Here is a 22,256-nt window from a genome sequence, read left to right as displayed (position 1 = left end):
GTATCCTTTTATGCTACTTGAATTTTGTATAGAATATTGGCATATTTTGCTCTTTTAAACATATGTATGTTTTACCTAATTAAAAAAAAACAAAGTAGATCTGTATGTTGATAAATAAGACAAGTGACTTTCAAGATGATATGATTGCATTTTAAAAGCATAATATGTGAGTATATACACAGAAAACAGGAATGTATACTGTACTGTTACTGTGTTATCTTTAGAAGGTGGAGTTGAGGAACTTTCACTATCTAGGTCAGTAATAACCTTTCTTACACCTAGTGTATATCACATTTGTAATTAAGAAAAAAACACCTCTATACATATACTTAAATATATATGAGTGTCTTTTCTTTAAAGGAAGAAAAGAACTTATTCAAGACACATTTCAATGATAAATATTACTAAGAATCAATGAACAGTTATGTATGGGAATTCAGTAAGAGTCAATGTAGTATAGTGATCAAGATTCAGACAGAATGGACTTTGGAGTCAGGCAAGCCTATCATCAAATCCCAGTTCCACCATTTATTAGCTATGCAACCTTGGGCTCAAAGTTATTTACACTCTCTGAACCTCAGATTTCCAGCTTTGTAAGATTATTCCATGAAGTAGGATCTACATCATAGAGCTCACTCAATGAATAAAACAAATCAAGACTGAACAGTACCTAAGGTAATATTGGGCACATAAAAGATGTCTTTAGCAAAGAATAATAATAATAATAAATGACTCGTAGGTTTCTAATCCAAGTATTTAGAGAGAAGATGGTATTTTCAATAAGGAAGAGAAACAACTATAAGAAAATCATTAGTTTTCCCTAAGGTGAATTTAAAGTGCTTGAGAAACACCCAGCTGGTGCGATAGACTAGCTGAGAGAAGTGAAAGCCAAACGTTTGAGTGGAAATGTCATCAACATAATAATGGAGGTCCCCAAAGGAAGAGGGGAGATGAGACACTCCAAATACAGCAAGTAGACTAAGAGCAAAAGGAGGGAAAAAAAAAGAAAAAGAAAACTCAGCAAACACCTGTTCTGGGCAAGGTGGAAAGGGCCAGGCAAGACTGAGAAAAGGAGGTCAAGAGAGACTCCTGGAGGCTGTGAACTGCTGTGTATAGTCTTACAGAGGCCAGGCCAAGCTCCAAGGAGATGATGCATTTTGGAAAGCTCTGAAATCAACTAGTGTTGGTGGCTCACGCTTGTAATCCTAGCTACTGAAGAGGCAGATATCAGGAGGAGCCAGGTTCGAGGACAGCCCAGGCAAAAAAAGAGACTCTATCTCAAAAATACCCAACACAAAAAAGGCAGGGTGGCTCAAGGAAAGAGTGCCTGCTTATCTGGCAAACAATCATGAGACCCTGAGTTCAAACCACAGCACCACCAACAAACAAACAAACCTCTGAAAACTACCTCTGTATCCTCAGGAGTTTAAGTGAAAGATCACTTGTAGTCAGTATTGGTAGAACACATTAGTTTATAGCCTACATTCATATCCTTCTCTTCTTTGACCTTCCTGGCAGTTCTGCAAGGGAGGTACTATTGTTCCCATCTTATAAATAAGGAAACTGAGGCTCAGAGAGTTGAAATGCTTTGCCAAAGCCACACAGTTAGGGAGTGTAAGAGCTAGCCTCAAACAGAGGCTTCCTGGTGTATGTCTGGTGGTGTTTCCGCTACATCCTGATGCCCAGCAGGGAGGAAGCAGCAAATGGCTTCATTATTTTGATTTTAGTTTTGCTTTGCCTAGTGTGGGAGATTTGAACATGTTTATAGGTTGAAAGGAACTCTTCCTTCTGAAAAAGTTCTTGTTCTTGTTTTTAAAAATTTATTTTGAAATATTTTCAAATTTACAGAAAAATTGCAAAGAACTCTTATCTTCTTAGACCAGATTCTGCAATTTTTAACATTTAACTGTACTCATATTCATTATAATTATTCTTTTTCTGATCAATTTGAGAGCAAATTGCAGATGTGATACCATTTTACCCCTAAATATTTCCAGGTGTATTTCCCCAAACAAGTACAATGTTCTGTAAATTTCCTACAGCTCTACAATCAGGAAATTAACCTAACAAAAAACTACCATCCAATCCACAGGCACCATTCAAATTTCACTAAATGTGCAACCTCTCGTTATCCTGTCTAGTCTATGATCCAAATCTAGTATCATGTATTAACATTTATTTATCAAGTGTCTTTAGTCTGTTTCAAAACAGAACATTTCCTCACTCTTGTCTTTGATAACCTTAATACTTTTAGAGTGTGGGCTTTGATTCTGTAGAATGTCCTTCAACCTGGGATTGTCTGGTGTTTCCTTGCATCAAGACCTATAAATTCTTAGTAGGATTATCACACGCACAAAAATTATGGGGTGTTATTAGTGTATCACATCAGGAGATACATGATGTCTGCTCATCCCACCACTGATCATGTTAACCTTCATCACCTGGTCCAGTTAGTGTCTGTCAGCTTCTTCCACTGTATGTCATCATTTTTGCCTTTGTAAATGATAAGTATTTTATGAGGAAATACTCTGAAACTACACTAATATCCTGTTCTCCATTGAACCTCCACTTACCAGGCTTAGTATATTGATGAATAAGATATGAATTAACTGTACTGTAATTATTGTCACATGGTGACCTGTTTTTTATTGCTGCATTTATATGCATTAGTTGGCATTCTATTGTAATGAATAGCTTTCTTGTGTTATTTGCATATATATTTATATAAGTATGGATTCCTACTTCAACCATTTGCTGTAATTCATTCTATCATTATGTGTTTATTCTTTTTTTATTTTTGGCAATACTGAGTTTAAACCCCGCTTGAGCCATGCCCTCAGCTCTTTTAGCTTTAGTTATTTTTGAGATAGGGTCTCGCTTTATGACCAGGGCAGCTGAGGCTGCAATCCTAGTTATGCTTCCTGAGTAGCTGGGATGATATGATGTGTCACCATGCCCAATTTTTATTGGTTGAGATTAGGTCTTGTGAATTTTTTCTCGGGTTGGCCTCAAAGCATTATCTTCCAGTCTTCATGGCATGAGCCTCCTTTGATCTTTAAATTTGTTGAGATTTGGTCCGTGGGCATTCCTGGCTGGCCTCCTTGTCCTTTTGACATATCTTGATCATTTTTAGCACTTAAAAAAAACTTTCCAACACTACAAAATGTTCTGAGCTCATCTTGTACTCTTCCCAGATAACGAGTGAGAACCAAGTCAGGCCAGGTAGCAGGAACATATAGCTGAGGTTGTAGCAAGGCCATACTGGATTCATGCCACAGGAACTTGCTAGTGAGGATTTCCTGCTGCCACCACCACCCACTCCTCAGGGATTGCTGGCACAGTTAGCGTATCATGAACTCTCCCTGGGTCTTGTGTGTATGCCAAGATTCAAAGTCCATTTGGGAGCATTCCAGTTGTTTGGCTTAGGTCAAGTGCCTACCCCTGGAGGAAAGATAAAATTTCTCAGGTCCCATAAAGGGCTAAAACTCATCCTACCAATATTCTCCTGTGAGATATTGTGCAGAAATAGGAAGACAATTTGAATCCTGCATGACCCTCAACTCCTTCCCCAAATACCTGCTTTATAGTCAAGAAGATACAGATATAGAAATAAACAAAGTGAAAAAAATTGGTAAGACTTGTTTACTAACCAGTGACGTGCTGGTAAATGTTTAACAAAAGCTCCCTAAGCATGATTTGTAATGTCTACCTATTTCTTTCTTTATTAATGTTTCTATTATTTGGCAATACTAGGGTTTGAACTCAGGGACTTGTGTTGGTAGACAGGCACTCTACCACTTGAGCCACTCTGCCAGCCCTTTTTGGTGTTGGGTATTTTTGAGATAAGGTTTTGTAAACTATTTTTCCAAGCTAGCTTCAAATCATCATCCTCCTGATCTCTGTCTACCTATTTCTGTTGTGTAAATACTCCCACATGACCAATTTCAAATGTGACGCCACTGAACAGAGTTGGGAAGAGACGTACACTAGCATGCCGACATGTAGTAGTCCTACCATACAGATGCTATAGATGTAAATAACCTCAAGAGATAATAAAATAAAGGAAAATAATCAGGAAGTGGTGACTTTCTAGTAATTTCAGTATTAAACTAAAAATACATGCTTTAATATAACTTATATGGTAATAATTTTATGTCATTTAATTTGTGGGGTTGGGGACTAGATCTTCACATAGGTGCTCTGCCACTTGAGCCACACCTCCAGTCCATTTTGCTCTGGTTATATGTCATGCAAACTGTTTGTCTGGCCTGACCTCAAACCATGATTCTCCTCAGCCTCCCAAGTAGCTAGGATTACAGGTATAAGCCACCAATATCTGGCTTTGTCACTTAATATAAAGCATAGCTGAAGTCATAGAGCTCTTTTTTAGCAAACACAAGGCCCCGAGTTCAAATTCCAGTACTGCAAAAAAATGCATTTAAAACAGTGTTTAACAACTGACATGCACAATTCCGAAGATTCAGCTATCATCTCGTATAAGCTGTTGTGAGGCTTGAACATGCTGCTACACCAAATTGTCTCAATTTGGAAAATGGAATTGGTAGTGAGGAAGACATACTTTTATTCATTTTTGAACTTTATATTGTTTTTAAAGTGGTACCATTAAGTGTGTTTTAAAAACTGCACGCATAGCTAGGCGCCAGTTCATGCCTGTAATTCTAGCTACTTTTGGGAGGCTGAGATCTGGAGGATCATGGTTCGTTCAAGGTCAGCCCAGGCAAATAAGTTTGCAAGACCCCTTCTCCAAAATAATCAGAGCAAAATGGACTGGAGGTGTGGCTCAAGTGGTAGAGCACCTGCTTTGCAAGTGCAAAGCCCCGAGTTCAAACTCCAGACCCATCAAACCAAACCCAAACTGCATATGTGTTTTCAAGCATTTTTTCAAATAAAAATTTAATTAAAAAATAAGCTCCTAGAAATTTTGGGCTTTGTTCCTCCTTCGTGGGCCAACAGCAGTGTTGACTGGCTTCACTGACCTCAGCCACAGCCCCTCCAACTGCTTTACATGAAAGGCTGCCAAATATCATCTCTAAAAGATAACTATCACTCCTTTCCACACTTTCAACCACAATGCATACAAAATCTCAGGCTGGACTTGAACTTACTCTCCTTTGAAACATCTTTCATCACTTGCCTGCATCTCAGACCAAGATTTTCCAACCCTTCCACAGAGCCTGTGTTTTCAGAAGGGCAGAGGACTGAGGGCGAGTTGGGAGGATACAGTGTGCGGCTCCATCACTGCCTCCATCACAGCACTCTGATTCAAATCAATTTCACATATCCAGCTAAGAATTCTCACTTGGAATAATGGACTCTGTGCTTAAAAACAAACATTGGAATGAACTATTTTATTTTAGTCCAACAAGATGGCTCATTTTAGTCAAGCATTTTCAAGTCTGCTTGCTTGTTTTTGGGGGGTTGGGGTAGGTTTGCAAAGCAGGTCCTCTGCCACTTGAGCCCTATTCCAGGCCTACCCACTTCTTTTTTGTTTATTTATTTCAACCAATGTTTATTGAGCACTGGGGATAAAACAGTGGACAAGACAGATTGTCCCTCCCCAGAGAGCTTACAGTTTAGAGGAGTGACAACTGATACTTAGAGAAATTAAGAAACAATGCTTTCCCTGTCTCTCCCCTCACCCATAACCACTGAGGTTTATCTCAGATGCCATGTCCTTTACAAAATCTTTTGATCTGCCTTTCCCACTGACTAGATCTCCCGTCTTTTTTTTTTTTTTTTTTTTTTTTGGCAGTACTAGGGTTTGAACTCAGGGTCTCACACTTGCTAGGCAGGCGCTCTAAAACTTGAGTCACTCCACCAGCCCTGTTTTGTGTTGGGTTTTTTCAAGATAGGATATTTACCTGGGGCTGGCTTTGAAATGTGATCCACCTGATTGCTGCTTCCCGAGTAGCCAGGATTACAGGCCAGAGCCACCAGCACCCAGATCCCTTCTTCATTTTTGTGTGTAGAGAATGTTTGTTGTTTTTCCTTCCATCATTCATTCTCCCCCTTTTTTGGAACATTCTTTGGGGGAAACCTCTCCCTCCCTTCTTCTCTCTCCCTCAGCTCTCTGGGTCCCAGTTGATCTCCAGGAGGGCATAAGTGACTCAGGGCTGGATAACTAGCATCCAAAACTCCCTTAGCTGTGGTGACTGGTTCAAGTTTAGCCAACCTTTGGCTACAAGGATTGCTTTGGGATGGTGAATTATCCCAAGTGATTCACAGTGAATCCCAGATTTGTAGAAGCTGCAAACTGCAGATGTTCTCTTTTTAGTTGAATTTAAGCCTGAAAAGATGTAGACCCAGATTTTTGGCAGCATTTTTTGGTATGTTGTGGAAAGCTAATATGGAGGAAAATAGAGCCAAGTAACAGAAAGAGACTGGGTCCTTGTGATACTCAGTGCCTGGGTCAAGTCACACCTAAAGCCTGTCCCCTGGACAGTTCAATAAGCCAGTAAATTTCCTCTTTTGCTGAAGTAGTTCACTTCTTCAAAAGAATATTGAGTAATTTGCCCCAGAATGGGACACCAGGAGTCTTAGCTTAGTGTACTCAGACCTTAATTGCCTTTAGAAGATGAGGGCTTTCACCACCTCAATATTGGCCATCTCTCAGCTGCTTTGCTGGGTGGCTGAGACACTTCTAACTTGGACTCCCTCAGAGTTAAAATGTATCTGGCTCCAGCCCATCTCCTACGCAGGAGCCCCACCCTCTTTCAAGTTCTTTCAAGCCTCCAGGACACCCTGCATGTAGAATCCAAAAACTAATACTCTGCCATTTCCTTCGGTCTTACTGAGCTCTCTCAAGGAGAGGAGGGAACCCTGTTTCTGAAGAAGCAGGGAGTAGTAACCAACCCTGTCTCAGCCACCTAGCAAAGCAGCTGAGTCCAGAGAGCTGAGGCTGCTGGTGTCCCATTCTGGGGCACAAAGGTGCTTCACCCGTTTTGGTTTTTTTCCCCGCTGTCTGTATTCATAGCTCCATTTTATGGTCACTTTGTGCTAGTCGTTATGCTGGGCATTTTACAATCATTCTCACAACTTGAGGAGAAGTGATAATTACAGTATTACCACGGCTCCGCTGTCAGTAAGTGAAGAACTGAACTGAACTGGGGTTTCAAGACGTGTGTAAGCACCCCTTCATGAATTGCGGCCCCTATGGCTGGGCGGATAGCCAGGGAATCCTAAGGAGGGGAGAAAGACGGAGAAGAGGCATTTGGAAATATAAGAGGTTGAAATCGTCGCCTCGGGAGGCTGCCTGGGAGTGAGAGGGGGGCGGTCCCGAGCCGGGAGTGTGCAATGCAGGACCCATGTGACCAAGGGACTTTCCGCACCTAGGACTCGGACTTGACAGGTGGGGGCGACTGGTGGGGCGGGGCGTTTTTAGGCCCGCCCGGTGCCCAGGTGAGGCGCCTGCAAACCCGGGCCGGAAGGGAGGATGCGCCCACACTTTGCTTGCGAAGTATTGGGTGCCCTTGGCTCTGGGACTGTCGGGCCTGGCTTGCTTGGCGTCCGCGTACTGGCCGGGCGGGCTGGGCCTTCGGCGGGGGTGGATGAGGAGGGTGCCGCGCCCTGCCCGGCCCAGGTGTCGTCTCCGGGGGCGGGGTTTGGGAACCAGGCAGCTGGAGATTCCCGGCCCGACTGGAGGGCGGACGGGCGTCGAGGGAGCCAGCGACAAAGCCCGGGAGCGCAGGGAGCGCACAGGGCAAGCAAAGACGCCGGACCGCCAGCATGTTCTCCCGAAACCACCGGAGCCGGGTTACCGTGGCCAGGGGCTCCGCCCTGGAGATGGAGTTCAAACGAGGCCGCTTCCGACTTAGCCTCTTCAGTGACCCGCCGGAGGTGAGAGACCGCATCCCTTCCTTTCTCTTCCCCGGCTCCCGCAGGCGACCCTAGCCATCTCTGCCTCCCTCCCTCGCCTGCGCACGCCAAGGGGCGGAGACGCCGCGGGCTGGGTCCGCACTGGCCGGAGTTGTTGACTTAAAAAGTGAGGAGCTGGACGTCCGTCCGCACATTAGTCGGATCTGTGCTGCCCCCACACATTCTCCCGCCTGGTTGGGATGATTTGCCTCTGCTTGGAGAAAGTCCGGGTTGGCCTCAAACTGAGGAGCCCTAAGCAAGATTCCGAAAATATGCCTGAACCCTAGCTCCTCTTGGGCACCTCCGGGCCAAGGACGGTGGGCAGTCAGGCGGACCCCAAACACTTGGACTCTTGACCTGGGTGCCCCTAGTTCCCTGTAGCCAGCCCCATCCCACACCCCGTCTTAATCCTCTGGGCCAGCCTCTGTCATCCCTCTAGAACTCCACGCCAGGTCTGCCTCTTCACCGAAGCCCTCCCCAAGGCTCCTCTGTGCCCCTGAAGGGCAGCAAGGTGGAGGAGACACTCCTTTAACTCTTTGAGGTTATTTCCCACACCCAAACCTCCTTTCCTGGGGCCTAAGAGGGGTCCAGGCTGCAGGCTTAGTTTCCTCCCCGGTCCACCGGTCTGCACGTTGCGGGTGGCTGAGCCCTACCTGCATGTCCCTAGGCAGAAGAAGTACTGGAGGGGTGTGGCTGTGCCAGGGCTGAGTGGGTGCATAGCCACCCCAAAGACGCTCCTGTTCCCAAGGTCAGCCTCACACTTACCCCAGGAGAGTCCAGTTCCAATTTCCCCTTCCCTCCCGAGCCTGAAAGAGTTAAATGAGGTGGGCTTTCCTCCCAGCCCCCTCTCCCTCCGGGCTGAGATTCCAGGCCTGGCTTCTGCCCTTTCCCTTCAGGCTGCCCTGAACAAAGGCCCTTTGACACCCATGCCCCGGTGTCCCAAGCTTTCTCTGAGTCAGAAGCTAGAGGACTGGGGGTGAGGGACTTTGTCGTTTCCCCCCGCCCCAGCAAATCGGCCACAGAGGCCAGCGTCGGCCCAGCGTCGGGGAGAAAGGGGTCGGGGACCTGGAGGAGGGGCCTGTGAGCCGAGGCCGCCCCTGGGAGCTGCCCCGCCGGCCTTCTGGGGCCAGCGCCGAGGAGCCGGGGCGGAGCTGCAGCGCGGGCCGGCCGCTGAGCGGAGTGTGACTCCGTGGGCCTGAGGTGGGGTGGGGGGGTGCGGGGCAAGGCTGCAGCTGGCTGGGACTCGGGGGCTGGTTTCCTGTCTGGAAGGGAAGGGGCCCGCAGAGGGGAGCCGGGCAGCAGCAGACAGGCACATCCCTGCCTTTCTCTCTCCCTTCCTCCCTTCTGCTGGAAAAGCAAGGTAATTGTGAACTCAGGGTGGAGCGGGCTGGATGGGGGCCCGAGTTGGAAGGGGTGGCCCTGTGGGCTGGGCCACATTACCGACTCACCCCTTTGTCCCACTCTCTGGGCTTTTCTTCCCTCAAGTCCCCGTTTCTGTTGCTCTTCTTCCTAACTTTCTCAAACTAAGGCAGAGCTTCTCTCGGATTGCTCCAACCTTCTGACAAACCCCAGGATTCCGTAGAATCTGCATGAGGAGTCCCCTCCCTGCCCCCTTCCAGCTGTGCCTGCCCCTCATTGCCCTCTGGGCACACAGATTCTCTGTCCTCCGGGCCAGGGATGTGGGCGGGGGCTGGGGAGGGGCCTGAGTGGGAATGAAAGGGCCTTTTTCTTCCACAGCTGGGAGAACAGCTGCCACCAAAGCAAGACTGGACACTCTGTACCCAGAGCCCCCTCTGCAGCTGGCCTCCCCTCCCAGGACCCCACTCATCCTTACCTCACTTTCCTTTCCTCCGCTGCCTGGCTCCTACCAAGGCTTTGCAACAGCAATAGGAGAGAAAATTGTGTTACTGCAGCCAGAGGGGTCTAACAGGAGTTCAGAGGGACAGGGACTTCTGCCTTCTACCCAAGAACTGGCCATCTCAAGACCCGGGGAGCAGTGGGAGGAGGAACTGTGGGGCAGCGTGGTGCCTACCTGACCCCCCTCTGGAGGGGCCGACAAGGGAAGGGGCTCTGGGGGGCACAGAGATGCAGGACAGATTGCACATCCTGGAGGACCTGAATATGCTCTACATTCGGCAGATGGCACTCAGCCTGGAGGTAATGACCCCACTCCTGGACTACACACTTCTTCCACTTGCATCCTAGTCTGTCTCTGCCTTGCCCATCCCTATTGGGGCTGAAGGGGGAGGGCAGGGCCTGCCCAAAGTGCTGAGAGAGATAGGTGGTTCTGTATATCCTGTTCTGGGTGTAGTGTGTTGACTCAGGACCACTTCTGCTGATGAGAACATTATGTTGTAAACAGGGTCTTCATGCCTATTTCTGGAAGCTTTGTGGATGGGAGTAGATGTCTGTTCTAGAGACAAGGCTCCTTTTAGGAAGGGGATGAAGAGAGGAGCTCGATATGGGAGAGGTTTGCAGGAAGGATGTAGCCTCACTAGAAAAGAAATACATTTGTGGAATACATACCACATGCCAAGCTTCTTTCTAAACCATGGGATACCTCAAACAACAAAACAAGAAAGACCCATTCCCATGGGAAAATAGATAATAAACATGGAAACACATAAATAATATCACATGATGAAAATGTGAAAACAGGATATAATCAAAGTCAGATTGGGAGGCAGCATTAGATGTGGAGGTCTGGAAGGATTTGAAGATGTGAAGATTGGAGGAAGGCTTTCTGGACAGAAAGCCTTTGCATAGCAAGAGCAAAGACTCTTAGATGAAAATAAGGGTGGCAAAGAAAGAGAGCTAATGATGACTGGAATATTCAGTTGGAGTCTGATAGGCAGGGCTAAATCATGCAGGGCCTGGAATGTAATGATAAGGCACTTAGATTGTACTCTAAAGTGTGATGTTGGGCCACGGAAGAGTTTTAAGCAGAGGAGAACCCTTAGATGAGTGGAGAATCAGCTGGGTGGTGGTGAGGATGTTGGGGTAGGAGGGTTGGCAAGAGAGTTAGCAAAAGACCACCAGGTGGGTGATCATGTTGCCATCATTGTGTAGTGAATCTGGGGTGTACATTAAAATGTTCATGGTGGGGAAGGGTTGATTTTAAATAATGGTGGAGATCTGATAGGGTTTGCTGATAAAGCGGATTTAAGGATGAGACAACAAGGTTGCTGCTAGGGAGGTTGGGGGCAGGAGTGTAAAGAGTATAGATCAGGAATGGCTATTGCACATGTGCTACCTGCCCTACCCCTAATCCCACTCCCTGGATCAGAGTAGACATTTCTAGTCAATCATGGCACTCTACCATGAGCCCAAAGCACAACCTTGGCATAAACTGTGCAGGTTGTGTCCTTCACACAGTGCCAACCAGAAGCAGGAGTCCTGGTCTTGTTTCAGCTGCATCAGGAAGGACCATTTTAATTTGTTTGCCTGGAGAGGGTCATCTTTTTCTATTTTGCAGAAAGATACCACATGAATTGGGATTCTGACATTACTTAATTTCCTGTGTTGGTGCATCAGATGAAACCTATTTACCATCCTTAGTCCTGTCCACTGTACATGTTACTAGTTACATGTACGCATTTGATTGTAGTTAGTTAAAATGAAATAAACAAGATAGGCATGGTGGCCGACACCCAGGTAATCCCAGTACTCTGAAGGCTGAGGGCAGGAGGATAGACAGTTCAAGACCATCCTGGGCTATGTAGCAAGACCCTGTCTCAAAAATAAATAAATAAATAAAATAAAACAAAACATTTAGTTTCTCAATTGCCCTATCCATATTTCACTTGGTAGATGGTTACTGAACATTTCCATCATTACAGGTTTTGTCTGACAGAGTTGGTCAGTGTAAATGTTTAAATTTTGCATCCTGTCCCCCCCTCCCACATACAGTATAATTTTTCTCCATGGGAAGCCTGCCCCACATCTGGGGCAGAAGAGGGGCTTCGTTTTCACTGTGGTCAACTTTCCTTCAGACATAGGCTGAAGATGTTGTGTTCTCTCCCTCCAAGTTCAGTAGGTCCTCAAAAGAGAGACTCATTGGTGTTTCAGGAAATGGCAAGAATACTTTCTGGAGGAGGCCAACCTAAGCTGCAAGTATAGGAGAGGCGAGAGTGGGAGAAAGCTCATTTTTAAAAGCCCAGGTGGAGGAGACATTACCACTTAAGCATCACATAGTGCTGTGAAGGAGTGGAATACTGTCTACAAGCCGAGGCTCCATGTTAAATGCTCACAGCCTCCCAAATCCCTAAAGCAGAACTTGAACTTAGACCTGGAAGAGATTCTGCCTAGAACAGAAGGTGGTGAGAAGCACAGCAGGAGGTCAGGGGTAGAAGGGAGGGATGGAGAGGGATGTTCATAGAGGGTGTAATGTGTGCTGGGACTTTTGTCAGTGACTCATCCTCCTTTAGCCCCTGGGGATCTGATATGACCCAGGTCCTGCTGACACTCAGCTCCAGGCTCTTTCCCAAGACAGTCCAGGGTAAATGCTGCCTACTGGGGAAGAGGGTGTGTGGGGTGGGGAGGGAGAAACAAGGACCTATCCTTGGGGTGGGGATAGGTGGGGGAAGCACCAGGATTTAGAGTCTGAACTGGGCTCTGAAACCTTTCATCTAAAGGATTGGGAGCAGGTTTTCTGGGGGCACCTCTGGCTGTAGGAGAGTGAACTTGGGAGCCTAGAGTGGTGAGCAAATGGGGGCGGTGTCTGGGTCCTCATGCTGGGCCAATTGGTGTCTCCAGGGCCCCCGTTTTCCCACTTCATACACCAACCCCCACCTTCCGTGTAGGGGTCACTTTGGAGGGCAACCACAATGCGGGAGAGGCTGCCTGGCCTCTAGAAGGGCCGGGACCCCTTTCCAGGTCGATGCGGACGCTCCCTGGGGTTCCCGCTCCGCCGCAACAAGGGCTTGGCTGCGAGGCCACCACCGCCAGCGCCCTGGGTGCCCCTCGGCCGCTCTCGCGGCAATTGGGAGCTGATGTCACCGGCGCCCCGAGCGCCGCGGGCGGAGGCGGGTACGGCTGCGCGGGCGCCCGGGCTCCTCGGATTTCCCGCTGCCCTGGTGCCCCGCCGGCTCCCTGCGCTGGAACCCGCGCGTGCCGCTGTGCGGGCGCCGCACACGCAATGGACAGGGCTAGGGAAGGATCCGTGAGTGCTGGGACTTGGACGCGGATGGCTAGGAGGGGGCTTGAAAACTCAGCAGCGGTCTCCTTCTTGACTTTGTTTGGGGGGTATTTGTGGCAGAAACTGGGTGCAGAGTGGGGTAAGAGTTGGTAAGCAGTAAAGTTTAGCAGAGGTAAAAACCTGCAGATATAGCTAGGCTGGGAGGAACTATGTAGTCTGAGAGGGCTTCCTGGCGGAGGAGCCTTTGGGACTGTGTTGGCCTATTTTGGAAAGGAAGCAGGTGGGTAAGTGCTGGGGTGAAGATTGATGAATGTCTGGCCTAGCACAGAAGCCTGGAAAATAGTGAAGGAAGAATTTTCAGGTAAGCTGGACAAGGCTTTTGAAAGAGGGATTTTAGGGTGCTAAGATTTTGGATACTTGAAAGCTGGGACCATCAGGAACAGAAGCAAGGGCACAGGGTGTGGAGGGGACCTGGTGTGAGGGAGAAGACAGGTTTGGGTAGGTCACACTCATTCCTTTCTTCCCACTGGGTGCCCCCACTTGACTTTTCTCCTGAACCCATCTGTCTTTCATCTCCTGTCTGAAGCCTCCCCAACCACCTCAACCAGAACCGAACAGGGTCTGTTTCCTGTGAGTATGTTTATGCCATGACACGGCACTTATGAAGCAGCCATTAATGTCTGCATCTATTGTTTCCCAGCTGAGTTTTAAATGTAGAACCTTGAACAGCAAACAGGGATGGCTCCAGCATTCATTGACTGAATACTACTGCCGTCAAAATAGCATCATCATAGAAACAAACATCACTACCATTTGTGTATACCGTGTGCAAGGCATTGTACTAAGCGTCTTATGTCCCTGTCTCACTGAATCCTCACAATGCTAGGATGTGGGAACTATTTTCATCCCCACTTGATGGGTAGAAAAATCAAGATTTAGGGAAGTTGAATAAATTGCCCAGTGCTTTTTAAGCACCAGGACTATTCCTAGGAATCCTGGTGCCTCTCCTAGGTCCTCCCCTCCGGCCCTTATGCATAGCCTGTCCAGCCTCTCACTTCTGGATCACCTACTTTCCCATTCCTATTCCTTGCTTCTGATATTACCTCCCAAGCTCAGAGGTCCAGAACGTAGTAGATGCCCTGTTTTGGGGTGTGCAGAAGATTTATGGGATCAGTGTAACATCTGTTTTCCATTCCTGGCTTCCAGGATCACAACCACTAATATTTTATCCATAAGTATGAAAATATATACATACATACATATATATATATATATATATATATATATATATATCATGCATATATGCGATATATGCATATACGGTAGCTTGTACAATACTTTCTTTTCTCATGTTATGTTTTCTGGAGATTGTTTCATATCTGTATACCTGTCTACCTTACTCTTTTGGTAGTACTGGGGTTTGAACTCAGGGCCTCACACTTGCTAGGCAGGCACTCTACCACTTGAACCATTCTGCCAGCCCTGTTTATTTTTTTGCAGTACTAGGGTTTGAACTCAGGGCCTCCACCTTGAGCTACTCCACCAGCCCTTTTTTGTGATGGGTTTTTTTCAAGCTAGGGTCTCTCGAACTGTTTGCCTGGGCTTCAAACTGCGATCCTCCTGATCTCTGCCTCCTGAGTAGCTAGGATTACAGGAGTAAGGTACTGGCACCTGGCTACCTTATTCTTTAATATGTGTAATATTACATGGTATATATATATATATATATATATATATATATATATATATATGTTGTAACTTATTTAACCAAATGTCTTATTAAAGGGCTTTTTATTTTGGTGTTTAAAACAATGTTCACTGAATATATGGTTTTGCCTAGTTAAATGTGTTAACTATATATGTAGGATATATAGGTAGGACTTATGAATTTGTAGTTTTCATATTCAAATTATGTTCAAAAGATTCAGAAAGAATTTGTATTCCTAACCATCAAATGCACAAGGACATCTGTATTTTAAAAATACAGATAAATAAAGATTTTCTGGTTATTCCTGAGCAGTTTTGATTGAGACCCACTGCTTGCTCTTTGTTTTGTTTTGTTTAATTTTTTTTTTTTGAGTTATGGTCTCAGTATGTACCTCAGACTAGTCTTGATCTCACTGTGTAACCTGACTGGCCTCAAACTTGTGATCCTCCTGCCTCAGGTGGCATTACAGGTGTGCACAGTTGGCTCAACACCTGCCCTTGGTCAGTTTTTCCTAAGCAATAGCCTACTTGGGGCCTGGGGAAGGAATATTCTTCAGCCTGTAACATGACTGACATTTTCTTTCCTCCTTCCCTGACCCTGGCTAGGACACAGAATTGCAGAAGAAGCTAGACCATGAGATCCGGATGCGTGAAGGGGCCTGCAAGCTGCTGGCAGCCTGCTCCCAGCGAGAGCAGGCTCTGGAGGCCACCAAGAGTCTGCTGGTGTGCAACAGCCGCATCCTCAGCTACATGGGCGAGCTGCAGCGGCGCAAGGAGGCCCAGGTGCTGGGGAAGACAGGCCGGCGGTGAGCAAGGGGGAGATAAGGCCTCAGTGGGAGCAGGAGTCTTTCTGGGTGGTAGAGGTAGAGCAAGTACATGGAATCTGCAGATGACCTCCTCATGAAGGCTTGTGAAGGGCCTTGGAGACACCTTGGCATTTCACCACTCACTACAGTGCACAGAGTAACTAGGGCTAGACTTAGTAAAGCCAGTGTGTCTGGTGGAAGCTGGCAGTGTGAGGGATAGCAAGTAATGCAAAAGCACTAATTTGCTAAGCCCTTCCTGTGATCTGATAAGTCTCTGTCTGGCTTCTAGAAAAGTAATTTTCTCAAAGCCAGTTCACCAAATGGCCAATTTGTTGAATGGCCAATTTACCACAACTTGGTAATCATTTGTTGCACCTGGGGTTCACCATCAGAGGCAGGAATTGGGAAAACAAATAAAACAACAACAACAAAAAAAACACTTAAAGGAAAGCTAGCCATTCATATAAATTAGATTCTGCATTCTAAAAGGGCCCTAAAAAAAGTGTCTAAAAGCTTCTGACACTTGACTTTGCTGATCTGACAAATTCATTGGGAAGTGGCTCAGGTGATGCTCTGGTTAACTAAAATACTCGAGAAAATATTTGGCAAATAGATCATTTTGAGAATTGATCATTTAGCCATTCGGAGAATTGGTTTCTGGCAAAGTGGCCTGTTTGCCTCATCGAAGCTGAGTAGGGAGATGGTCCCAGTCCCTCACTGGCATGGTGCCCATCCCAGCCATGAAGGCTGACACAAGGGGAGGTTACCAGGAGCTCACCCATGAAGCCAACAGAAAGTGAAAACACACTCTACAGCTGCCCCATGCAGCTAAGGGGGAAGCTGGCAAGGGAGACAGCTTCTTCTGTGGCTGTGCTACCTCCTGAGAGGTAGCCAGCAACAGGGTGCCCTGACCAGGTAACCACACAGCCCACACAGGGTGATGTGAAGTCCACTCCAATCCCTAGCAGCCAAACACAGTGCTATTAGTGCAGCATCATTTAGCTGAAGATCCCACAAGTCAGAAATTATATTAGTGCCATTTTAAATGAGTATGGCCATTAGGAGAGGGACATGGGCTCAGTGAATTCCAGTGATGGGTTGGGAGGGGATGGATGCCTAGACTTTAGGGAGCCTGAGACACTGGGAAGGCACTGCATTTATGGCCAGGAGGATCAAAGAGAAATCAAAGTTGGAGAGAAGGACTGTGGAGGGAACTGTGGTGAATAGCAAACAGATGTTCCCTACTGTGCTTTTTCCTCTCATTAAACACTGGTCAAATCATTTTCTGACTGATCCCGTTGTCCTTTTATATCAAAGAAGAGATGAAGCTGGGAGTGGTGGTACACATCTATAATCTCAATACTTGGGAGCTTGTGGCAGGAGGATCTCAAGTTTGAGACTAGCCTGGACTACATAGTGAGACCCTGTCACAAAACAGCAACAACCAAAAAAAAACCAAAGATGGTGGAAATGAGCTGGGCACTGGTGCTCACGCCTGTAATCCTAACTACTCAGGAGGCAGAGATCAGGAGGATTGTAGCTTGAAGGCAGCCTGGGAAACTAATTCTTGAGACCCTATCTCAAAAAAAAACCCTTCACAAAAAAAGGGCCGGTGGAGTGGCTCAAGGTGTAGGCCCTGAGTTCAAGCCCCAGTTACCTACCCTTCCAAAAAAAAAAAATGATGGTGGAGATGAACGACCTCCCTATTGTTACAAAGTACAAAGCCTGGCGTCTAATGGGGAAGAACCCTTGAGATGGAGTCTCTCCCTGGGCACTTGGCCCTGGCAGGGGTCTAGAGAGATGGTCAGGGAGGGTGCTTGGAGGTGCCCTGAGCTTGTGTATTATGTATATGAGTCAACATTGCTCAAGTGTCTTTCAGCTTAGCAAACCTCTGGGTTTGACCACCAACTCTCCTTCACAGTCCCTCAGCCCTGATGTCATTGATCAGTCTGGCTAGGGATTTGGGGGCTGGACCTCTGGAACCAGCAGGCTCCTAGAGCACTTGGAATCACAGCAAAGGGAAGAGCAAGGGGAGGAGTGTGTAGAGACCAGGCTGAGACCTTGTGCTCTACCCACAGGCCTTCTGACAGCCGGCTGTCTGCTGAGCGCTCCCCCTGTCGTGGTAGGGTCTGCATCTCTGGTAAGAAGCACATCTACCCCAACTGCTGGCACCCTTCACCTGGCCATGCGATCTGCCCTATCTCAACACTTATTTCTACCTTTCTGCACCTTAGACCTTCGGATCCCACTCATGTGGAAGGACACAGAATATTTCAAGAACAAAGGTGGTGAGTTCCACACCCTGGGACAAATGCAATCCTTGAGGTGAGAGGCTTTTGTGGGGCACATTTTTTTTTTTTCCACTAGTTTTGTCCTTTGTCCCCAGACCTGCACCGCTGGGCTGTGTTCTTGCTACTGCAGTTAGGGGAACAGATTCAGGACACAGAGATGATTCTGGTGGACAGGACCCTCACGGACATCTCCTTTCAGAACAATGTGCTCTTGTGAGTGCCTCACCCCTGTGGCTGCCTCCTTTCTCCACTGTGCCCAATTTCCCATGAAGCAGTTCTACTGGAGGGAAGGGCAGGAGGCAAATGGGCGCCTGGCCTTCCTTATGGAGCTGTCTTGTACCTGCACCCACCTTGACCTCCCCTTCACCTTGTACCTCCCTGGTCCACCCTGTGACCACTTTCCTCTTCCTCCTGCACCTCTGTAGCACTGAGGCGGGGCCAGACTTTGAACTGCGGCTGGAGCTGTATGGGGCCTGTGTGGAAGAAGAGGGTGCCCTGGCTGGCGCCCCCAAGAGGCTTGCCACCAAACTCAGCAGCTCCCTGGGCCGCTCCTCAGGGAGGCGTGTCCGAGCATCACTGGACAGTGCTGGGGGCTCAGGGAACAGTCCCATCCTGCTGCCCACTCCGGCTGTGGGGTAAGACCTTACACCACCACCACTGCTCTCAGTTACTGTGTCCTGCCCACGGGTGGCTTTTGAGCCTTGTTAAGCATGCAGAGCCCACTTTGCACTGATGCCAGGACATGCAGATGAACATGAATGAGCAGTGGCCACATGGCATTTTGGCCATACCCTGTAGCTAGGCCTAAGCCAGTCCTCAAGACCTGTAGGAAGGTAGAGTTAGGCTCTGGGGTATTACCTGTTTAGCACCTGCAAATACATCTTATAGATGTCTATACAGCAGAGCTCTCTAGTTGAAGTAGGGTAGCTTAGGCCTGTGGTGGGGCCTATACCTGGAGGCACCTCATAGAATCATGGCATAAATTATAGGCAAGTTTCTTAATATCTCTAAGCCTTAAGCTACTTCATGTATTAACTGAAGATGCCACCAACTTCACAGAGCTATCAAGAGAATAGTTGGGGTAGTATAGAAAGCCCTGGTCCTGGCACTTAGCAGGTCATTTAATGTTCATTTCTCTCCTGATGGGGAAGCAAGCTAGCTTTCTGTGGGGCAGCCTAACAATGTGGTAGACCTGCTTAGACCTCACAGATCCTGCCATATTACTCACTCCTCACTCTGCTGATGTCCCTCCTCTTTCCCCCAGGGGTCCTCGTTACCATCTCTTGGCTCATACCACACTCACCCTGGCTGCAGTGCAAGATGGGTTCCGTACGCACGACCTCACCCTTACCAGCCATGGTATGTGTGCATATGGGGACACTGGTCATGGTAAAAGGGGCCGTGGGATAGTCCTTCTCATTCCCTACCCTCACCCTGCACTTCCTCCTCCCCCAGAGGAGAACCCTGCCTGGCTGCCCCTTTATGGTAGCGTGTGTTGCCGCCTGGCAGCTCAGCCTCTCTGCATGACTCAGCCCACTGCAAGTGGTACCCTCAGGGTGCAGGTGAGGGGGCCCTAAGGAGTGGAAGGGGATAGGGAGGTGGCAGAGTTGAGCTGGACCACCTAGAAATAGAAGGACTGCTGGAAAATGAAGATCTGGGTGGACAAAGGGGATGGCAAAACAAGGGGAGGAACAGACAGGAGGGTGGGCAAAAGGGCAGATTGTCAGTGGGGGACTGTGAAGAAGGTGCTGGGGGTGTGACTCCCCCAGGAAACACTGAGTCATTTATGCAGCAAGCTGGGGAGCTACAGAATGGAACAGGAGTATATGGAGTCCTGAAAGGCACAAACCTCTTCTGTTACCGGCGACCTGAGGATGCAGACACTGGGGAAGAGCCGCTGTTTACTATTGCCATCAACAAGGTGATGGGTCCCCTGGTGGTGAGGCCACTGGGTACCAGGGCTCAGCTCCAGGCCCCAGTTGGGTGGGTGAAGACCCCAGAGACAGGGACGATGACCTCCTCCTCTTAACAGCTCCACACTCCACTTCTGGGCTAGGGATGCAGAGGGACATTCCCACCACAGCATCACTAGAAAACTTATCCCACTTACTCATCATCTTCAGCCCCTGCCAAGTCTGAGAGTTCTCCCACCAGTTTAGAACTTTGCATCTTTCTTCAGTTCCCATCAGCCTCTAGTTTGTACATGCCTTCTCACTCATCATTTTTCTCCTCTTACTTAGAGTCCAATCCAATTGTGTTTCTTTGTACCCTCTTTTGTTGACTCTTGGGTTTTTGTATTTTAGTTTTGCTTTGCTTTTTGTGGGGTTGGGAATCAAATCCAGGGCCTTTCATATACTAGGAAAGCACTCTACCACTGAGCCACACCCCAGCCCCCTGCCTATGTGATGGGAAGTATTGGGGGACCTTGGGCCTCGGCACTCTTGTCAACCTCTTTGCCTTCCCTGCCTTGTTCAGACCCTCTTTCCCTTCTTAACCTGCTTCTCCTTCCTTGACTCAGCCTGATGATCTCATCTCCAGCCCTTTCTTGCTATTCTTTCTCATTCTGGTTGGAGGAGGCAAATGAGAGGGCTCAGAGAAAGCCCCCAGACACTTCTAAGCAGGGGTGATTTAGCAGTCTGATGTTACTGCTGAGTTCCCTGACCAAGGTAGAGGTGGAAGCAACCCTCTTCTTTTTCCTGCAGGAGACTCGGGTCCGGGCAGGGGAGTTAGATCAGGCCCCTGGGCGGCCCTTCACCCTCAGCATCAGTAATCAGTACGGAGATGATGAGGTGACACATACCCTTCAGACAGAGAGCCGGGAAGCCTTGCAGAGCTGGATGGAGGCAATGTGGCAACTTTTCTTTGATATGAGTAAGAGAAAAGGACACAGGGTTGAATCTTTGGGAGGGATTGAGGTTTCTTATTTTTACCAAATGGACTCTCTATGAAAGGGAATGTATCAGTAGAAAGTGCAGCCTGGACCTCCCTTCCAATCAGTGCTATTCCTGCAGGTCAGTGGAAGCAGTGCTGTGATGAAGTCATGAAAATTGAAATTCCTGCTCCCCGGAAACCCCCCCAAGCACTGGCCAAGCAGGGGTCCTTGTACCATGAGATGGGTGAGTAAGAGGAAAGTGTACTCGGGGAACCTGATGAGAATAGGGTTGGGGGCTTCAAGGGAACTCAGATAACGAAAACAGAAAGCATACTTTGGGCTAAGGCAGATCTCTGAGGACATAAGTCCCACTCAGCCCTATTGTATTCTTTTCTCCTCTCCAAATCTTCTTAGAACCACCTCCACCAAAGTTCAAAACAAACCCCAAAGTACCAGGTTCATTTCACGGATTTCTTTTCTAATTTCTTCTTTCCTGTTTCCCTTTCTGCATGTGGACTCCTGTCTTTTCCTCTGACCCCTCACTTGCCTGGCACTGCTTTCATCTTTCTCCTCTTTCTTGGTTTCTTCCACTTCTGCTTCCCTCCTGTCCTTGTATGCAGTCTTAGCAGAGCCTATGGCCTCAGGGAGCCCAGGTGAGGGGCTGCTCCTGCAGGACAATGCAATCTCGGCTGAGATCCAGGCTTTGCTTTCCTATTACAGTGACAGGTGATGGTCAGGGCTGGGTAGGCCTGGGGCCTGAGCTCTGACTAGCCCCCTCCCCTCCACCCCTTCCTGGTGCCACAGCTATTGAGCCGCTGGATGACATCGCAGCGGTGACAGACATCCTGGCCCAGCGGGAGGGCACAAGGCTGGAGACACCCCCACCCTGGCTAGCAATGTTCACAGACCAGCCTGCCCTGCCTAGCACTTGCTCGCCTGCCTCAGTGGCCCCAGCCCCAGCTTGGACCCACCCCCAGCCCTGGGGGAGACCCAGAACCTTTTCCTTGGATGCTGTCCCCTCAGACCACTCCCCTGGGGCTTCTCGCTCGGTTGCCCCCCTTCCCCCTCAGCAATCCCCCCGGTCCAGAGGTCTCTGCAGCAAAGGTCTACTCCGCACTTGGCTTCAGTCACCAGTGTGAGAGAAAGGTGTTGGCAACAGGATCTGGCCAGAAAAGAAAATGATCCACATGCAGTTGGGCCCTGGAAACAGCACTGCCTGTACAAAGTTGGCCAGTCTGGCCTTCTCTTCCTCGGCTGGACTAGGAGTAGATCAGGAGGGGAACAGAAGCCCTTCTTAAGTTGTGGTTGCCATGGTACTGAAGGGACCATTATCAGAACTGGCTGGGACCTCCTAAACCCTTCCTGGGAAGAAACTGGAACAACCCTGCCCTACCTCCCTGCACTAACCAGCTTTGAGGATGGCACTGAAAAAGCCCTGGGAGGAAATGGACCTCCTTGTGACTCCTATACCTACCATTAAAGTTATTTAACAGCAGCCTTCACCTGGTTCCTTAGGAAAGGATGCCTCTCTCTGCATGGTCTGGACCCACCCTGTCCCTACTCCCTGG

General features: G+C 48.1%; 1 protein-coding gene across 11 annotated transcripts; it reads left to right on the top strand.

Annotated features, from left to right (window-relative positions):
* Positions 1-7,436: 7,436 nt before the first annotated feature.
* Positions 7,437-22,183, top strand: Rtkn (rhotekin). 11 transcript variants are annotated; one of them, XM_074050046.1, is made up of 13 exons: positions 9,068-9,235; positions 9,613-10,032; positions 15,326-15,502; positions 17,604-17,665; positions 17,760-17,813; positions 17,912-18,029; positions 18,242-18,451; positions 19,081-19,175; positions 19,272-19,378; positions 19,609-19,737; positions 20,519-20,687; positions 20,828-20,932; positions 21,493-22,183. In XM_074050046.1, exons 3-13 carry the CDS (start codon positions 15,354-15,356, stop codon positions 21,825-21,827), a joined length of 1,533 nt encoding a protein of 510 aa, XP_073906147.1. In that variant the 5' UTR covers positions 9,068-9,235; positions 9,613-10,032; positions 15,326-15,353; the 3' UTR covers positions 21,828-22,183. The 11 variants fall into 11 exon arrangements, with proteins under 11 accessions (XP_073906148.1, XP_073906140.1, XP_073906143.1 ...); XM_074050041.1 differs by having other exon boundaries at positions 15,326-15,525; positions 17,893-18,029; XM_020173028.2 differs by having other exon boundaries at positions 9,069-9,235; positions 15,326-15,525.
* The last annotated feature ends 73 nt before the right edge of the window (positions 22,184-22,256 follow it).

Source organism: Castor canadensis, chromosome 12 (genome assembly GCF_047511655.1).
Source record: "Castor canadensis chromosome 12, mCasCan1.hap1v2, whole genome shotgun sequence".
NCBI classification, from domain to species: domain Eukaryota; kingdom Metazoa; phylum Chordata; class Mammalia; order Rodentia; family Castoridae; genus Castor; species Castor canadensis.
The sequence above is the reverse complement of the archived record's forward strand: the minus strand, read 5'-3'. Positions and strand labels throughout refer to the sequence as shown.